We start from the raw sequence: 19,550 nt of genomic DNA on the forward strand, positions 1-19,550 counted from the left end.
CATCCATAAAACACCAAGAACATCTAGTACACTAGTGGAATATTTTGTCACAACTGCATGCACCAGAATTAAAATGCAATCAAAATTAGTGAACTTCAATTTCAGAGCATCGATCCATTCATTTCCTGTATGTTCCTCGAAGCACATCATGTGTCTCATGACTTGCAACTGTTGTAAAACAAATTGTTGTTGAAGTTGATACATTTAGCAGCAAGTATCGTAAAGGACTGGCTAAATTGAGGCTTCCGGTGCACAAATGTATTAATGCTTTCAAATATTGCACATCACTTGTTTGTAGTTACACCTCTACAAGCTAACTTAGTGCCAAGGAAAGTCCTACTGTATATTGTGGCTTTAAAAGGTTAAAATATTGAACTATGAATTCTAATTTGGTATTAATATTTGTCATTATTCCTGAATTTTGTGCACAGTACCATTTCTGTTTTTTCAGTTTTAATATAAAGTGAAAATAAGCATAACTGTAGGAAAATGTACCATCCAAAACCTTGGTAATGTACAAGTATGCAGTAAAAATAGCTAGCTTTTACTTATCGGGAGTGGGGAGGGCGATTGGACGGTGCAGTGGGTTAGAACTAGCCTTTCTCCTTAAGAAACCTGAATTGAAATCTGGCCCAGCCTCACCTGTTTATTAGCCATAATCAAGATACAATTAAAATATATTTGGGCAGTATCACTATATTTCCCAGTGAACGTGGGACTAGAACAGAAAACTGACAGTCTTACTCAAGCGGGAAATGGAAAAAATCATATTCGTCTAATAGGGGTGCTCTTTCGAGGTTGGGGCTGAGACCCATCGTTGGAGCAGAGTAGAGGGAGCTTTACTCCACATCTAACTTTTCCTATTCTTATCTGTGTTTGATGCTTTGGGTTCCTAAAATGGAAAAATGTTCCATTCGCCAACAGCAACATCCTTGACACTGAAGAGTACAAAATTCAAACAAAATTTTTTTTAAAGTTTGAACTTCTAAATGCAATTGCAAAAATATTGCCTGTAGTAGCTGATAGTAGTAAGTAATGCAGTAAAAATGTAGGTGGTTGTAGTCGTGCAAGTTTTCTGTTGGATTGGAGATCTGCTTTATGTATCTTGAAACACTGCACCAATTGCTTTGAGATTGTGGATTCACTGAGAAAGGGGACAGCATCAACTTCTCTTGTCTTATTTCTGTTGATTCAAATGCTATAATGGCCTTCACTTTTGAAAGCACTTCTGTAATTCCTCACTATTTAAGATATGCTTAACTGGGTATTTTTGAACAATGTTTAATTTTCTTTTATTCTGTTAGGAACCTATTGTGTCTAATTCATCGAATGATCGAATTTGTGGTGCGTGAGGGACCAGTTTTTGAAGCTTTAATTATGAATCGAGAAATTAATAATCCCCAGTTTAGGTAAAAGTTAATGTTATATTTATGGTTTTAATCAAATTTTTTATTCGTGTAGTAAAATGGTGTGATGATTCTTTTCATAACTCCTTTGCCAGATTCCTATTTGAGAACAAGAACCCGGCACATGTATACTATAGATGGAAACTATTTTCTATTCTGCAGGTAAATTAAAGTTACAAATATTTCAATTAATTAGTTCCTTTTAATAGCTTTTGCTTTGGTGTTGGTGTGCCTGGTTAACAATTGGTTAACTTAATTTGCTGTGTCTTAATCTTCAGCTGAAGATGCTATATCTAGGAAAAATAGTACATTCTCACTGCTGTTGTGCTACTTACTGTTTTTATATCCTATTGTCATATTTAAATATAAAACTACCAATGCTGGAAGATAAATTATTTAATTTGTTCAAAATTTCCTTAAGTGCTGCCCAATTACTTCATTGTCTGAGAAATCTAATCCAAGATAGGGTTTTGAAATCCAAATTGCTTGTGCTGTTTCTGTGCACTTAGGGTGATTCTCCAACTAAATGGCGAACAGAGGATTTCCGAATATTTAAGTGTGGTTCAGTGTGGCATCCTCCACCTATGAATCCCTATTTGCACGCCATGCCAGAGGATGGAGAAATAGAAGTACCTGTTGAACAAGAGGAGCCAGTGAAGAAAGGGCAACTGAAGGATGAGTGAGTGCTACTGTTTTTATAAGGTGGTGAATATCTGACTTACTGCCTGCAGGGATTTCTAAGTATAAAGTATATAACTACTGTAGAGACCTGAATAACTATTCTAGAACTACCTGCAGGAATCTCTCGTATATAACTGCTGTAGGAATCAATTGCCTGCAGGGATCTCTAAATAACTAGTATGGAAGTGCCTTCAGGAATCCCCAAATGTCATATGAATGAAATGGCATAAAAAAAAATCACAAAGTGATCAACCCCTTATCCTGAGACTGTGCCCCCATGGTTTATATTCTCTGACTGGCAAAAACAATCTCTGTGTCTACCCTGTCAAGCCCTTTCAGAATTTTGTAGGTTTCAATGAGATCGCTTCTTATTCTTCTAAACTTGAGAGAATATAAGTTCACTTTACTCAGATTCTCATAGGACAACCTGTACATCCCAAGGACCAATTTAGTGAACCTTCTCTGTACCGCCTCCAATGCAGGTATATCCTTTCTTAAATGTGGAGACCAAAACTGCACGCACTATTCCAGATGTGGTCTCACCAAAACCCTGTACAATTGTAACAAGACTTCTGTATTCTTGTACTCGAATCCGCTTGCAATAAAGGCCAACATGCCATTTGCCTTCCCAATTGCTTGCTGCACCTGCATGCTAACTTTCTGCATTCCTTGTATGAGGGCACCCAAGACTCTTTGAACATCAGCATTTACAGGTTTCACAGCCTTACAACCAAAATGAATAACTTCAAACTTCCCTACATTATACTCCATTTGCCATCTTGTTGCCCACTCACTAACTTGGCTATATCCCTTTAGCCTCTCTGTGTTCTCCCCACAGCTTACCTTTACACAAAGCTTGGTATCACCAGCAGACTTAGATACATTACTCTCTGCATTTTCATCTAAGTTATTAATATAGATTGTAAGTAGCTGAGGCTCCAGTACTGATCATTGCGACACTCCACTATTCACTGCCTGCCAACTTGAAGAAAACCTTGATTATGCCCACTCTCTGCTTTCTTTTTGTTAATCAATCCTCTATCCATGCTAATGTATCACTCACAATTCCATGAGCCCTTATCTTGCTCATTAACCTTTTATGTGGCACCTTACCAAATGCCTTTTAGAAATCCAGATATCCTACATCTGTTGGTTTCCCCATTATCTACCCTATTAGTTACATCCTCAAAGATCTCTAATAAATATGTTAAACAGGATTTCCCTTTAGTAAAATCATGTTGACTTACTTTAATCATACTATGCTTTTCCAAGTGCATTGTTAAGACTTCCTTAATAACATATTCCAGCATTTTCCCAACAACTGTTAGGCTAACTAGCCTGTAATCCTCTGCCTTCTCTTGCAAAGCGGTGTAACATTTGCCAACTTCCAATCTGATGGTACTGTTTCAGAATCTAAGGAATTTTGGAAAATTATGGCTAGTGCATCCGCTGCCTCTGCAGTTATCTTTTTTAGAACCCTACAGTCTAGGTCATCAGGCCCTGGGAATTTGTTGGATTTTAGCCTCTTAAGTTTCTCCAATACTTTTTCTCTACTGATATTAATTTCCTTATTTCTCACTTTTTAGCCCTTAGGTTACCACCTATTTCAGGTATGCAGCTTGTATCTTCTACTGTGAGGACAGACACAAAATATTTGTTCAGTGCCTCTGCCATTTCCTCTTTCATAGAGTTTTACAGCATGGAAAGAGGCCCTTTGAACCATCGTGTCCACGATGGTCATCAAGCCCCTATCTACTCTAATCCCATTTTCCAGCACTTGGCCCATAGTGTCTCATGCTTTCAGTGAAAACTGCGACTTATATGTGGCTCCCTTGACTCACTGTGTAGAGTCATTTGAACTTCCAGAAGACTGAGTCACAGGCACTCGATTGATCTTGGAGATGTTTTTGAGCTGACATTCTGAGGGTTGGAAGCTCAGGCAGGAAATTCAGAACCCAGAGTACTGTCCCCACAATTTAAAGGGGCAACTCATAACTGTGCTGCAGAGAGGCAATCCCTTAAAGTGGCAACAGATTGGAGTCGCTAAGGGGTGAATATTTAGGAGGCTGCCTGCAAGGAGGAGTAGCGGTAGCATGCGAATTATCCACCCTGTAGTTCTTCATCCTCGAGCCTTTGCTTCTAAGGGACCAACCTTTACTTTAGCTACTCTCTTCCTTTTTAATATATTTATGAAAGCTCTTACAACTTGATTTTCTATTTCTGGATAGTTTACTCTCATATTCTAGTTTTTCCCCTTTTTATCAATTTTTTTGGTGGCCCTTTGCTGGTTTCCAAAACACTCCCAATCCTTGGACTTTGCAAATTTGCAATATTGTAAGCCTCTTCTTTTAATCTATTATTTTGCTTAACTTACTGAATGAACCATGGTTGGGTCTGTCTTGCTGAGTTTCTGTTTTTCAATGGAATGTATTTTTGTTGAACATTTTGAATTGTTTCTTTAAATATTTTCCACTGTTCGTTTAACTCCATAAATTTTAGCCTGTTTACCTAGTTAGCCTTAGGCAGTTCTCCCTTCACCTATGTAGTTGGCTTTCTTTAAGTTTAAGATTCTTGTTTGTGACTGGAGTATGTCACTTTCAAACTTAACATGAAATTCAAGGGTATTATGATCTCTTGTTTCCTTGTGGATCTTTTACTATGACATTACGAATTAACCCTGCTTCTTTACATAATGACTGAGCCCGTATTCTCGAGCAAGATCACACTAAAGAATGAAAAGATCAAACTGGTAGACAAATTTTGTTACTTAGGAAGCATGTTAACATTGGATGGAAAGTGCAACAAGAAATAAGACGAAAGGATTGGAATGGCCAAGCATTCGTTTCAAAAACCGAAAAAGTTTGATTGATGTAAAATTAGCCACAAAACTTAAGCTGGAATACAATGTCATGTCAATTTTGACATATGGCAGCGAGTATTGGATGATCAGTGAAGCAATGTAGAGAAGAATTGAGGCTGCAAAGTTGTGGTCTTTAAAGCGAATAATGAACATATCTTGGGCAAGTCACACTACCAGTGAAGGGGTGCGAGCAGAATCTGAGACCAAAAGAACGCTGCTGACCAAGGTCAGGAAAAAGCAGTTGGAACCTTTTGGGCATGTAACAAGAGCTTATGATTTATAAAGCCTGACGCTGATGGGAAAGATCAATGGTAAAAGAGATCGAGGTAGACAATGAATGATCTTTTTAAAGATCCTCGAAAATTGAATGAATGTACCACCAACGATGAAGATCCATGTCTCGAGATAGGATTAACATACGAATTAGGAGCAGAGTAGGCCACTTGGCCCCCTTGAGCCTGCCCTGCCATTCAATAAGATCATGGCTGATCTGATTGTAACTTCAACTCCACATTTCCCACTGACTCCTGATAACCTTTTACCCCCTTGCTTATCAAGAATCTGCCTAGCTCTGCTTTAAAAATATTCAAAGACTCTGCCCCCACCGCCTTTCAAGGAAACAAGTTCCAAAGATTCATTACCCTCAGAGAAAAAAATTTCTCCTCAACCCTTTCACAAATGGGCAACCCCTTACTTTTAAACAGCGACCCCCTACTTCTAGATTCTCCCAGAAGAGGAAACATCCTTTCCACATCCACCCTGTCAAGACCCCTCAGGATCATATATGTTTCAATCAAGTCACCTCTGTCTCTTCTAAACTCCAGCAGTTGCAAGCCAGCCTGTCCAACCTTTCCTCATAAGACAACCCTCCCATTCCAGGGGAAGATGGAAGTCCATCGTCATTAAAGCCCCCTGAGGGCATGGTACTTGAAAAGAGGGAGAGATCGCATTGATTCATGGTAGATTTTGTGTTTGGGTTTATGCTAATGAGTTTGCACAGAAACTTGGTGATAACTCCACATCATCAAATCCAGCTCAGTGCTGAGTTCATTCTGGGCACATTTTTTGATAGCTCCTCGAACGAGGCAAACCTCCATGCCCATGACTTTTTGCTGGAGTTCAGTCTCATAGGTGTCAACTAACTGGTAATACTTTGCAAAGGCACTAATGTTGATGTGTGTACCTGGACAGTTATGTTAGTAACAAAAACAGAATTACCTGGAAAAACTCAGCAGGTCTGGCAGCATCGGTGGAGAAGTAGACTGCTTGTCCATAGAGATTATCAGAACTGAACCAATTCCTGTCTTTACTCCGTTTTCCCTCATATTTGCTTCCAACTGAAGTCACTGGTTGGCAATTGGGAGTTGGATCATTTTGGATCATTTTCTTCTTCCTAACACCGGAGTGCAGAGACCCACCATAGCACCTTTGTCACTGCTCCAGTTGTGATTGAACCTGGCATTGTCCAGATAATTATGCCTTTTCAACTCACAGGATAAACAGTCGTTGTGGGAACTGGAAACTATATTCAACAGTGCATTTGGAATGATACACCTATCACAGGCAAAACATCAGCATATTTCTTCTCTTATAGCAGGAAGTGTAAGAGAGAATATTTGGCTCTATTAACTCATATTTTCAAACAGACATCTGTCAGTTTCAATGAAAGAGTGATTTGCACTTACTGGTGTGCTATTGACTTTGCAGGCTTCTGTGAAGTGGCATCTCTAAGGAAAAGTGGAATTCAGCATAGTTGCTTAAGACTGATCCAAGCATTCTTTTGGGCTGTTCAAGCTATTATAATAGGCTGTGCCATCTCAATTCAAACTTTTTTCATCACCAAGTAACGATGACAAGTAAAACAAAAATCAAATTTTTTTAAATGTTTGATATACACCTCATTCACACAGCAGAAATGTGCCCTATTTGATGTCTAAATTTAGGATACATATGTTATTTTTATAAAGCTCTTGAAGACATTGTGTGTTTCAGCCACCTCTTTGTGTTTACTAGACAGAATAGAGCAGATGAATTCAATGTCAACTCAGACACGAAGAGAAATTATTAAGGAACATAAGAGCAGGAGTAGGTCATTTGGTTCTTCAAGCCTGCCCCACCATTCAGTCAGATCATGGCTAATCTGGTTGTGGTCTCAGCTCCACTTTCAAGTCTGCCCCCCATATCCCTTGAATCCCTTGCCTAACAAAAATCTGTCTAACTCAGCCTGAATAAATTCAAAGAACCAGCCTCCACTACTTTCTGGAGAAGAGAATCCCACACACTAATGACCCTTTGGGAGAAAAAAAATCCTTTAATCTCTGTCTTAAAAGGGAGACCTCTGATTTTTAAGCTATGTCCCCTAGTTTTAGTCTTTCCCCACAAGGAGAAACAGCCTATAGGTATCCACCCTATCAAGTCCCCTCAGGATCTTATATGTTTCAATAAGATCACCTCTTATTCTTCTAAACTCAAATAGGTATAGGCATAACCTGTTCAACCTTCCTTCATAAGACAACCCCTTCATTCCAGTGCTCTTTCTCTGATCTGCTTCAAAGGCAATTATATATTTTTTTAAATAGGGAGACCAAAACTACACACTACTCCAGATGTGGTCTCACCAAAACTTCCCTACTTTTATGTTCCGTTCTTCTTGCAGTAAAAGCCAGCATTCCACTTGCCTTTCTAATCACTTGCTTCTGCCTTCTAAATTTGTGGTTCATGTACCAGGACACCTAGATCCCTCTGTACCATCAAGTTCTGCAATCTTTCTCCATTTAAATAGTGTACTGCCTTTCTATTCTTCTTGCCAAAGTGGACAAGTTTGCATTTACCCACATTATACTCCATCTGCCACTCACTTAACCTATCTATATCCATTTGCAGATGTGCCTCCTTTTGACAGCTTATTTTTCTACCTATCTTGGTGTCATCGGCAAATCTAGCTATGTTTACCCCCTTCATCCAAATCGTTGATATAGATTGTAAATGGTTGAGTCTCCAGCACTACTCCCTGTGGCACTACACTAGTAACAGCTTGTCAACCCAAAAAAGACCCATTTATCCCTACTTTCTGCTTCCTGTTAGCCAACCAATCTTTATCCATGCTAATGTGTTACCCCCTACACCATGTGCTCTTATCTTGTGTAGTAATCTTTGATAAGGAAAAGGAAGATTGGATTAAGTGAGAAAAAAGTGACAAAGGAAAAGTAAGATTTACACCATACTTATAATTGTTTACTTTCTGGCCATGAGAGGTTGATTGGCAGTCATTAATAATTATCACACCTGTAAAAGTGTACTTATGCTGATGACTTGGCTTTCTCTGGTGAGTTTAATGGGCAATTAAAGTGAAAATACAGCAACTTTCACAGGGCAGATAAGTGCAAGGTATCATTTTCGTCACACTAACAACAGTGATGCAAATGAGCCAGGAACTTGTGGAGATTTGCAATTTAAGCAGTATTATATCCTCACCACAACTTGCTGGCGGATTTGCATATTAATAACCGCCTGAATCATTCAGATGCCGTTATTTTTTCAGTAAAATACATGTTTTAGCTCATGTCAGTTCAAAGTTCTTGTGCTCAGTCAAAATTCCCTACCATCTTGAAAATTTAGCAGTGAAATAACAAAAATATTAGTGCCCAATGATGATAATTCTGAGGTTAAATCCCCTTGAAACAGTAAAGGTTGTCATTTAATGCAGCTTGAACATCGTTTCCTGAAATGTAAAATATCCTGGCCATTGCTATATTTATATCATTGTTCCAGTTTTTGACCATTTAAAGCCAAATCCTTTTTCCTTTTGCTGACAGAGTAGCAGGCTAGGCATTATTATTGTAGATTTTGTGATACAGAACCAGGAATTTATTTGATGCAAAGACTGCATTAAAGAAAATTGTTTGGAAAGGACAATTCTGAGCATTTGGTATTTTTTTGTTAAATTTCAATTTGGGCTATAGATGTGTTAATGTACAAGTTGTAATATATAACTAACACACTATAAAACTTGCAGGCAACGAGATAAATTGGAGAATATCTTGAGAGGCTTGGCACCTCATCGAAATGATATAGGTGACGCTATGGTCTTCTGTTTGAATAATGCAGAGGCTGCTGAGGAAATAGTGGATTGCATTGCAGAATCATTGTCTATTTTACAAACTCCACTGCAGAAAAAGGTAAACTTGCAAAAGTTAAAGTTGTCTGTACACATGTTAAAGTATCACAGATGTAAACGTTTGGTCATTGTTTAGTGCAGATATCGTTTACCATCAACTGTGTAATGTGAAATCTTGTCGGGTTTAATAGTGTTTTATGCTATTTTTAAAGCCCCCCCACCAAGCTTAATATATAATTTTATATATTAGGTTAATAATTTGGGACATTGCTCAAATTTAACATTGACACTTGCACTTGTTACTTAGAAACTGCTGATATTAGGAGACTGTTTTTGAAAGCCAAAGGCTGAGACTAATGCTTTCTATTTACTTTTCATTGTAGATAGCAAGATTATACTTGGTGTCTGATATTCTGTATAATTCCTGTGCTAAAGTAGCCAATGCATCTTATTATAGGAAATAGTAAGTTTCACCCTTTTTGGTATAAAACTCTTAAATTTATTTCTGGAAAGGCAAAGCTTGTGAAATTTGATGAGTGTTTTATTCCTTTTAACAGTTTTGAAACCAGGCTTCCTCAAATATTTACTGATATGCATGAGGCCCATAAAGTGATTCAAGCGAGACTTCAGGCAGAGCAGTTCAAGGTATGTTTTTGAACAAAGAGTTTATAGTTGAATGAAAGTACAGGGCATTATTCTCATTGTACAAAGCATTACCCTTTTTTTGTAGAACAAAATTTTGCCTAAATTTATCTGTTTTAGAAAAAAATGATTTTCTTGCTGTCTTCAATTTGCTCTATGGCTCCCGTAATTTAAATTTCACGGAACGTGGCAACAACTTGATTTTAAATTACCCTGAGAGCAGGATGGCCTTGGAGCTCAATTTCTGAGGCAGGCATGCTCAGCTGCAGCTGTTGGACCAGTTTTATCGTACTGCCTTTTGCCCCAGAACAAGGATGTTCCGAGAAATAGACACCCCTGGAGTGGCCAAATAGGGAAGGATCTTCCAATAGAGTGTCTCCAAAAGAACTTCATAAACAAACTGAAAGGAAATTTCATGAATATTTTGCCCTGTAAATTGAGGAGTACATTATGGAAAATATGGTCGTCCTTTCCAGGCTTTCTTTCACTGAGACCACTTGTCATGCAGTATAGGACCATTACATGAAATCTCAGTAGCTTTGCTTTGTTACCTGTTTAGATTTCATTATTGTGTGTACCTAATTTTCACTGTTGAGATCTGATTGCTGCTTAGGTTTATATATTCTTGTTGTTCTTGGCACTCAGCCAAGAACTGCTTGCGATATATTGTCAGGATTGAGCACTTTGAGATTAGGAATAGCACATGCTGGATGCTGAATTAAGATTTCTCTAATCTGCTTCACCCCAACCATATAAGATTATTGTACCAATATTTGATCTTTTTCAAGTTTCCACGTCAACATGGTTATCTTAAAAGCAAGACTAGTGCCAAGGCAGCAGCTTCATGAGCTGTTAGAAACTGGGTTAACAGTCCACAAATTGATTTTACTTGAGAACTTTAAATATGAACAGGAATTTTTTTTTTAAACCCGCCTTTTCACCAATTTTGAGCTGCCTGCATTCCTGGTAGTTTTGACTCCAGCTAACACCCAGTTCCATAACTACTGATTATCCTCTGATAACTCACGAGTTCTTTTATGCATGAACCTAAGCAGTGAACATTGAGAGGTTATTTGACAATGGGTGATATCATGGATGAGCTCTAGCCTTGTTCCAAATGCATGGACTTGACAACGCTGAGGAGAGACACAGAGCAGGAACCTTGATTGAATTTTGTAGCCTAGCAGTGCCAGGACCATTTGTAGCATCCCCTTTGCTTGGCTGCGTTAGACTAAGTGCACAGACTGCGAAACTGACCCCATCTGATCTATATATCCCAGTTACAAGCAGATTTTATTAACAGAGCTATCTGATGAACAGCGGTTTTAATTGCTTGGTTGGATTCATGTCCAGGTTTGAGATGGAATAACCATGCATTAATTCTCTGCCATCTGCCCTACTTTCAAACATTGGCATTGTTCATTATGTGTGGGATTTAATTTGCCACAATTGTTCAATTTATGGTGCATTTATGACATAGTATCGATTTTTAATAGCCTTCAGTGGCTTGTTTCCTTTGGTAAGAATAGCAATTGTTGCTTTTTCTTGCTGAATTTCTAATTTTCCTTTAAGTTGGTTTACTTATCCTACAATAATTGTACACCGAAGGTCTGTGTTGCATGCTGTTTATCAAGACATCTGGTGCTTTATATAGTACTTGTCTCTGTACAGATGAACTTTAACTTGTGTGTTTTCTGTATGCATACTTAACAATGCTCGGAATTAAAATGTTTGACATCAACTGATTTTGCTTTTGTCTCATGACATATTTTAAAATGATAATTGTGCTTTACTTTGTTTCTGTTAGCAAAGGATAATGACGTGTTTTAGAGCATGGGAAGACTGGGCTGTGTATCCGGAACCATTCCTTATTAGGCTGCAGAATATATTCCTTGGACTAATGAAACTGGATGACGATTTATCAGAAAGACCTGTAGTATGTATTAATATTACTTAACTCTTTAATGGTATTAGACAGCGAATGAAACTTTTCTTGGCTTTTGTTGTTTGAATTTGCTTTCTCAGTTCTGGAGATGTTAGCTGCTCTCACAAGCAATGGCTCTTTAGGTATAACTTTAGTTAATGGTCGTTGATGCTGTGGCACAACAGCTAAGCCCAATATTGTACCCTGGGACACTGAAAGCAATTGTAACACTTGAGCCTCAGCTGTGATCAGCTAGTCAGCACTGAGTGGGCGATTCTTTTTGCAAGTGACTGTGAAGTAAGATGTTGATAGCTTGATAGTTTGACTTTGTTGTTGTGGTTTCTGTGATGGGAAAAGCTAGGCAAGATTGTTAGTAAAAGAAAATACTGGAAAACCAACCAAAATGAAAGTTTGGAACATAAAATAAGTAATTTATGGGAAACTGCCATTTGACTCACTAAAGCTCTTCCTTTTATTACATTCTCTCCCACTGTGACATTATTTGTATTTGCAATGTTCCAGCATTTTTACCTCTATTACCTTAATGGCAGTTGAGCAAAGGAGCATTTCCTGACTCATCCCAAATTTAATTTCTACTAATTTCAATTTAAGTCTTTCAGTTCTATTTCCTGGTTTCGTGATGTAGTTTTCGAGTAATAGAGCGTTGGACTTGATGTGCAACTGCCACAACTTGAATTGCCATGTATGAAATTGTCACAAACTCTCTCACTTTCTCTGCAGTTCTTCATTATGTAACCATTCATAACCCTGCCACCTTATCAATAGTCACAGACGGTAGCATACTCCACTAGGTTATCCTGTCTGCTACTCCTAAACCCCACTATCCATCCCTCATTACCCCCAGATCCCTAACACACCACACAATCATTGCCAAACCCTGAAACTCCAATTTCACTGTTCCTAATCAGTCGAAATACCAATCAAGTAGTCTCACATCCAACAATCCCTTCCCCAATGCTCCTGTGCCCTGTCATCATCATCATCTTGATTCTGCACCCAGATTAACCTCCCACACACTCTGGCACCCCACCATCACCATACCTGTATTTCTAGGGCAAGATTCCCCCCCCCCTGTTGGAGGGGGTTGTGCAAGGGCGGGCAGGTTCCCGATCGGAGGGAGGGGGGGTGCGTGCTGCCATTTTACCTGGGCAGGCCAATTAAGGTCTGCCCAGCGTGACGTCCGCCAGGGAGCGTTCCTGTGCAGGTGGGGGGGGATTCTCTGCGCCGGGAGTGCGCTCTTTCATGCATGCGCGCAGAAGTGCACGCAGACCCCCCTGAGGCAAAGTGCTCCCTCAGGGAGATCGGCTCAAGTTTGAAACATTGAATAAAGATTAGAAAAAAAATTACTGACATGTCCCCTCATGTGCCACTGTCACATGAGCTGGGACATGTCAATTTCTTTTATTTAGACGTTTAATACAAATTTTAATACCCTCATGAAACCTCATCCTGCCTGTGGATGAGGGTTCATGTTTTCTCGGAAGCCCGCCTGGGCTCCCGGCCTGTCTGTCAATCTTAAGGTTGGAGGGGCAGGTCCATTGATTCAATTACTTTATTAATGGCCTTAAGTGGCCATTGACAGGTCGGCAGGCGCGCAGCCAAGCCACCCTGAAAATCTAAATGACGCGGGGTGACGTCAGGACCCTGCGTCATTTTACATATCGGCGAGTGGACCCCACCCCCCCCCGCTCGCCGACCAGAAGATGCAGCCCCTAGACACTGGGACCCCTCACTCCCCAACACTTCTGTACTGTTACCACTCCCAACAGCCTCCTTCCATAGTTCCCGGAACCTTTAACCAGCCTCCCAATATTACCAAGCCACATGAATCTATTAAATGCTTGTAACCTTTAATCAACCAGTAATTTATTCTTACTATCAGATCCTAAGCCTGAGCTTTTAAACAAAGCAAACAAACAAAACTAATTAAGTAAATACACCTGTTATAGTTAAAGCCACTGATTTTAAAATGTCCATGAATGTAGAAATTACATAATTTCACCTGGAAAATACCATTAAATTTCCCATTATATTTTAATATAAACACAATTTCACTTTTGCATAAATTAGTGGCTGTCAGTAGTCTGCAGCCGACTCAGACATGCCAGAAGGAAGCTCTGCCCCAATACTGAAAAGCTTTGGCAACCGTAGGTACAAAGTCACCTGTTCCTCCTAAGCATACTCATTATATCTCTGGCCTCAAATTACCATTGGATCCTAAAATGTTATTTTCTGAATAAAATCTATCTAATTTGCATTTGAAGAATCGATCGTTGCCACCACCTCCCTAGTTCTCCTAAAATAATGTACCTGCTGACTTATTTGTAAGCACCACCTAGGATATTTGTGTGTGATGTAAAAGTATTACATTTTAATTAACTGCTCCTTGTGTTCCTATATTGTATATTTATTCAGGTAATTGACGATGTGGATGGTACACCGATTGACAGTGACCAAGTTGCTCCATTAGATGATGTCGATGGATTGCCAATTGATGGAATTCCACTAGACGGAGCACCTTTAGATGATATTGATGGGATTCCTTTGAAATTAGTCGAGGATGACCTTGATGGAATGCCAAGTAAGCACATTAACAACATTAACAAAGCTGATTTACAGTGGCAAGAGACTAGCAATTGCAGATTTAATTTTGAGGGTAGCGGTGGTAATTTATTTTTTAACCCAGTGTTGGAAACATTTGAATTTAAGATGAAAAGTTTTTTTTTCAAAGCACGGTGATCTATTATACTTAAAACCTAAGGTTTGTTTTAAGTTAATTTGTATGCGTGAACTAAGCAGCACTTGTAGCCATTGTGTCAGTTTATTTTAGTGAAGGGATGTTTCTAAGGTATGTTACTACTGAAGTTTCAAGATTCCTCACAGGTAGTATATGTTGATGTAAGAAACTTGTTTGGAATTTTCTCACTCTTTTAAGAAAAACACCTTATTTCTTTTGAACTGCTTTTATGCTTAGCCAAGTTCAAATAGAAACTAAACCTGTGCACATTTTTGTATTCAGGGACATTTGCTGTCCTCTATGTTATTGATCAGCTTCATAAAGGGAAGGTTCAGTAATATTGGAGTTTGTCCTGTGGGACCCACCTTATATTCTAGCTCATTTTCTGTCATTCCAAATTATAGGAGCATACATACTCTCATTCGAAAGTTGACTTCATTTCTGGTTGCTGGCTTTCAATAAAGAAATAACTTGTATTTAGGTAGCACCTTTCTTGGGTCATCTCGATTGGCTATAAAGTATTTTAAGTACTTTTGAAGCGTAGCCACTATTGTAATGTAGGAAGCATCACAGGCAATATATACACAACAATGTCCCACAGATAGGAATGAGGTAACCAGAAGATAATAGGCCACCAGGGCAAGTGCCAAAAGGGATATAAGACACAGAAAGAGAGCAAAAGACTTAAATTTATGTAATTCCCAAGTGTGTGACAGCCAATGAAGAACTTTTGAAGTGCAGTCACTGTTGTAATATAGGAAGCCAGTTTGCGCACAGCAAGCTCCCACAAACAGCAATGCGATATTGACCAGATAAACGATCTTTGTGATGTTGATTGAGGGATAAATATTGATCAGGACACCGAGATAACTCCTTTGCCCTTATTTGAAAGAGTACCATGGGATCTTTTACGTCCATTTGAGAGATTTGAGAGGACAGATAGGACCTTATCCGACAGAAAGTATCTCTGTCAGTGTAGCACTCCTTCAGTATTGTACTGGAGTGTCAACTTTGATTTTTGAGTTGTAGTCCTGGAGTGGGACTTGAACCCAGAACCTTCTGACTCAGGCGAGAGTGCTACCAATTTAGTCACGAATGCCAGAGAAAAACTTCATGATAATTCACATCATGACAGCCCCTTAGTGGGAGGGGGGAGGCGGTGGCATAGTGGTACTGTCACTGGACTGGTAATGTTCTGGGGACCCGGATTCGAATCCCACCATTGAATTTGAATTCAGTAAAAATCTAGAATTAAAAGCCTAATGATGACCATGAAACCATTGTCGTAAAAACCCATCTGATCTACTGCAAGGTGGTTGGCTCATGCCCTCTGAAATGGCCTAGCAAGCCACTCAGTTGTGTCAGGCTGCTAAAAAGTCAATAAAAAGTAGCATTGACTTAGGCACCTGAAACGACACAGGCAAGCCTAGCCCTGTCGACTCTGCGGCTGAGGCTTTGTGCTAAAATTGGGAGAGCTGTCTCAGACTGGTCAAGCAACAGCCTGACATAGTCATACTCATGGAATCATACTTTACAGATCATGTCCCAGACACCACCGCCACCACTATCTCTGGGTATGTCCTGTCCCACCAACAGGACAGAACCAGCAGAGGTGGCGGCACAGTGATATACTGTTGAGATGGAATTGCCCTGAGAGCCCTCAACATCGACTCCGGACCCCATGAAGTCAAACATGGACAAGGAAACCTCCTGCTGATTACCACGTACTGCCTCCACTTGGAGGAAGCACTGAGGGTCGCAGAAGGTACTCTGGGTGGGGGACTTCACTGTCCATCACCTAGAGTGGATTGCTAGCATTACCTCAGACCGAGCTGGCTGAGTCCTAAAGGACATAGCTGCGAGACTGGGCCTGCAGCAGGTGGTGAGGGAACTAGCAAGAGGGAAAAAGATGCTTGACCTCATCCTCTCAACCTGCCTGCCGCAAATGCATCTGACCATGGCGGTATTGGTAGGAGACGAAGTCCCGCTTTCAAATTGATAATACCCTCCATTGTGTTGTTTGGCACTACCACCGTGCTGAATAGGAAGGATTTCAAACAGATCGAGCAGCTCAAGGCAGGGCATCCATGAGGCGCTGTGGACCATCAGCAGCAGAATTGTACTTGGCCACAATCTGTAACCTCATGGCCTGGCATATCCCCCATTCTACCATTATCACCAAGCCAGGGCATCAACCTTGGTCCAATGAAGAGTGCAGGAGGGCATGTCCAGAGCAGCACCAGGCATACCTAAAAATGAGGTGTCAACCTGGTGAAGCTACAACACAGGACTACTTGCATGCCAAACATCATAAGCAGCAAGTGATAGGCAGAACGGTTCCACAACCAACGGATCAGATCTATGCTCTGCAACCCTGCCGCATCCAGTCCTGAATGGTGGTGGGCAATTAAACAACTCACTGGAGGAGGAGGAGGAGGCTCCAAAAGTCTCCCCAACCTCAATGATGAAAGAACCCAGCACATCAGTGCAAAATGTGAGACTGAAGCACTTGCTACAATCTTCAGCCAGAAGTGTCGAAATGGATGATTCATCTTGGCCTCCTCTGGAAGCCCCCAGCATCACAGATGGCAATCTTCAGCCAATTCGATTCACTCCACGTGATATCAAGAAACAGCTGAAGGCACTGGATACTGCAAAGGCTATGGGCCCTGGCAATACTCCGGCAATAGTACTGAAGATGTGTGCTCCAGAACTTGCTGTGCCCCTAACCATGTTGTTCCAGTACAGCTACAACACTGGGATCTACCTGGCAACGTGGAAAATCGCCCAGGTATGTCTGTACACAAAAAGCATGGTGAATTCAACCTGCCAATTACCACCCCATCAGTCTGCTCTCTCATCAGTAAAGTAATGGAAAGGGTCATCGACAATGCTTTCAAGTGGCCCTTGCTTAGCAATAACCTGCTCACTGACGCTCAAGTTTGGGTTCCGCTACTCAGCCTCTGACCGCATTACAGTCTTGGTTCAAACATGGACAAAAGAGCTAAACTCCAGAAGTGAGGTGAGAGTGACTGCTCTTGCCCTCAAGGAGCCCTAGCAAAACTGAAGTCAGTGGAATCAGGGGAAAGCTTTCCGCTGGTTGGAGTCATACCCAGCACAAAGGAAGATGGTTATGGTTTTTGAAGGTCAATCACCTCAGTTCCAGGACATGACTGGATGAGCTCCTCAGGGTAGTGTTCTAGGCTCAACCATCTTCAGCTGCTTCATCAATGACCTTCCTTCCATCGTAAGGTCAGAAGTGGGGATGATTGCACAATGTTCAGCACCATCTGCGATGACTCAGATGCTGAAGCAGTCCATGTCCAAATGCAGCAAGACCTGGACAATATCTAGGCTTAGGCTGACAAGTGGCAAGTAACATTCATGCCACACAAGTGTCAGGCAATGACCAACTCCAACAAAAGAGAATCTAAACCATCGCCCCATGACATTCATTGGCATTACTATCGCTGAATCCCCCACTGTGAACATCCCAGGGGGTTACCATTGACTAGAAGCTGAACTGGATTAGCCATATAAATTCTGCAGCTACAAGAGCAGGCCAGAGGCTAGGAATCCTGTGGCGAGTAACTTACTCCTGACTGTCCACCATCTACAAGGCACAAGTCAGGAGTGTGATGGAATGTTCTCCTCTTGCCTGGATGAATGCAGCTCTAACGACACTCAAGAAGCCTGACACCACCCAGGACAAAGCAGCCGGCTTGATTGGCACCCCATCCACAAACATTCACTCCCTGATAAACAGTGGCAGCATGTGTCCCATCTACAAGATGCACTGCAGAAAATCACCAAGGCTCCTTGGAGCACCTTCCAAACCCACAACCACTACCCCCTAGAAAGACAAGGGCAGCAGATACTTGGGAACACCACCACTTGGAAGTTCCCCTTCAAGCCACTCACCATCCTGACTTGGAAATATATTGCCGTTCCTTCGCTGTTGCTGGGTCAAAATCCTGGAACTATTTTCCTCACAGCATTGTAGGTGTACCTACACCACGTGGACTGCAGCGGTTCAAGAAGGCAGCTTATGACCATCTTCTCGAGAGCAATTAAGAATGGACAATAAATGCTGGCCTAGCAAGTGATGCCCACATCCTGTAAAAATGAATTTTTTTAAAATTGCCTTTAGTATAAATCAATGTTAATCTATTTGTGGCAGTTTGAAGAATATGTATGTATTTTGTTTTGTTTCTTAGTGGAGGAACTGGTGCTTATTAAAAGGGAAGAACCACTGTTAAAGATTGCGCCTTCAAAGTGGGAAACTGTGGATGAATCTGAGTTGGAATCTCATGGTATGAATTTCAATTGACTTTAATTTTTATACTCACTACATTACATTATGCACTATTTCGAACTAATTCAGGTATTTGTTAATATTTCGATTATCTATTGTCTGATCAGAAATTTAGGTTTTTGAATAAAATTCCCAGCTAAGTATTTATTTTAAGATCCCAATATAAGTAGGTGTATTTTAAGTAATCCTAAACACCTTATTGAATAACTTAAAGATATTCTCAAATTTTGAAGTTTGTAGATGGTGCAAAGCTAATTGCTCAAGGAGATTTTGTAATTAAGCAACAGGGGATAGTATAGTTTTTAACCAAAAAGCTGCATAAGTGCATTATCAGTTGTATGAAAATGTGGCTGAGACTACTTTATAAGTTTAAAAAATGCATGAAAATAAATTGGGTCATAAAAACAAATTAATCTTCAGCTTAGAAAAGATGAAATTGATGTGCAAATGGAAGTCTGTAGCCAGAGATCCAATGGCATGGCATAAGTGGCCTTTGCCACTTAATGGCTGGGATTTTGCGGTGCCATATGGAGTGGGATAGGAGGCAGTGGGGAATATGGTCAAAAGATTGAGAGGAAGGAAAGAGGGGTGGTGTTTCATATTCCCTTCCTGCCCCCGTTGCATTTTGCCAGTGGTAGGGAAGGAGGCAGATGGCTCTTCTGCCCAGGGGTAAATTGAGACAATTAACTGGACAATTAAGGGTCTCTCCATGCCATCTTGGGCTCTCGCCGTGTGGTGAAACAGCGTGTTACACCCAGGTGGTCTCCCTACGAGCTCAAGATGGGGGTCCTGCTGGTTGCCTCTCCAGTGGCAATCACCACCCATGTGACAGCAACTCTCTCCCCTT

General features: G+C 40.5%; 1 protein-coding gene across 9 annotated transcripts in view; it reads left to right on the forward strand.

Annotated features, from left to right (window-relative positions):
* Window positions 1-19,550, forward strand: part of LOC144683848 (U2 snRNP-associated SURP motif-containing protein-like) — a 67,967-nt gene that overhangs the window by 36,641 nt on the left and 11,776 nt on the right. For all 9 annotated transcript variants that reach the window (XM_078547349.1, XM_078547346.1, XM_078547350.1 and 6 more), the window contains 9 exons: window positions 1,305-1,409; window positions 1,502-1,568; window positions 1,916-2,085; window positions 8,963-9,125; window positions 9,448-9,527; window positions 9,622-9,709; window positions 11,514-11,642; window positions 14,067-14,232; window positions 18,606-18,701. In XM_078547349.1, coding sequence (XP_078403475.1) covers window positions 1,305-1,409; window positions 1,502-1,568; window positions 1,916-2,085; window positions 8,963-9,125; window positions 9,448-9,527; window positions 9,622-9,709; window positions 11,514-11,642; window positions 14,067-14,232; window positions 18,606-18,701 — 1,064 coding nt within the window. The remainder of the gene's footprint in view (window positions 1-1,304; window positions 1,410-1,501; window positions 1,569-1,915; window positions 2,086-8,962; window positions 9,126-9,447; window positions 9,528-9,621; window positions 9,710-11,513; window positions 11,643-14,066; window positions 14,233-18,605; window positions 18,702-19,550) is intronic.

The sequence above is a fragment of the Cetorhinus maximus genome, chromosome 8 (genome assembly GCF_964194155.1).
Source record: "Cetorhinus maximus chromosome 8, sCetMax3.hap1.1, whole genome shotgun sequence".
Taxonomy (NCBI): Eukaryota; Metazoa; Chordata; class Chondrichthyes; order Lamniformes; family Cetorhinidae; genus Cetorhinus; species Cetorhinus maximus.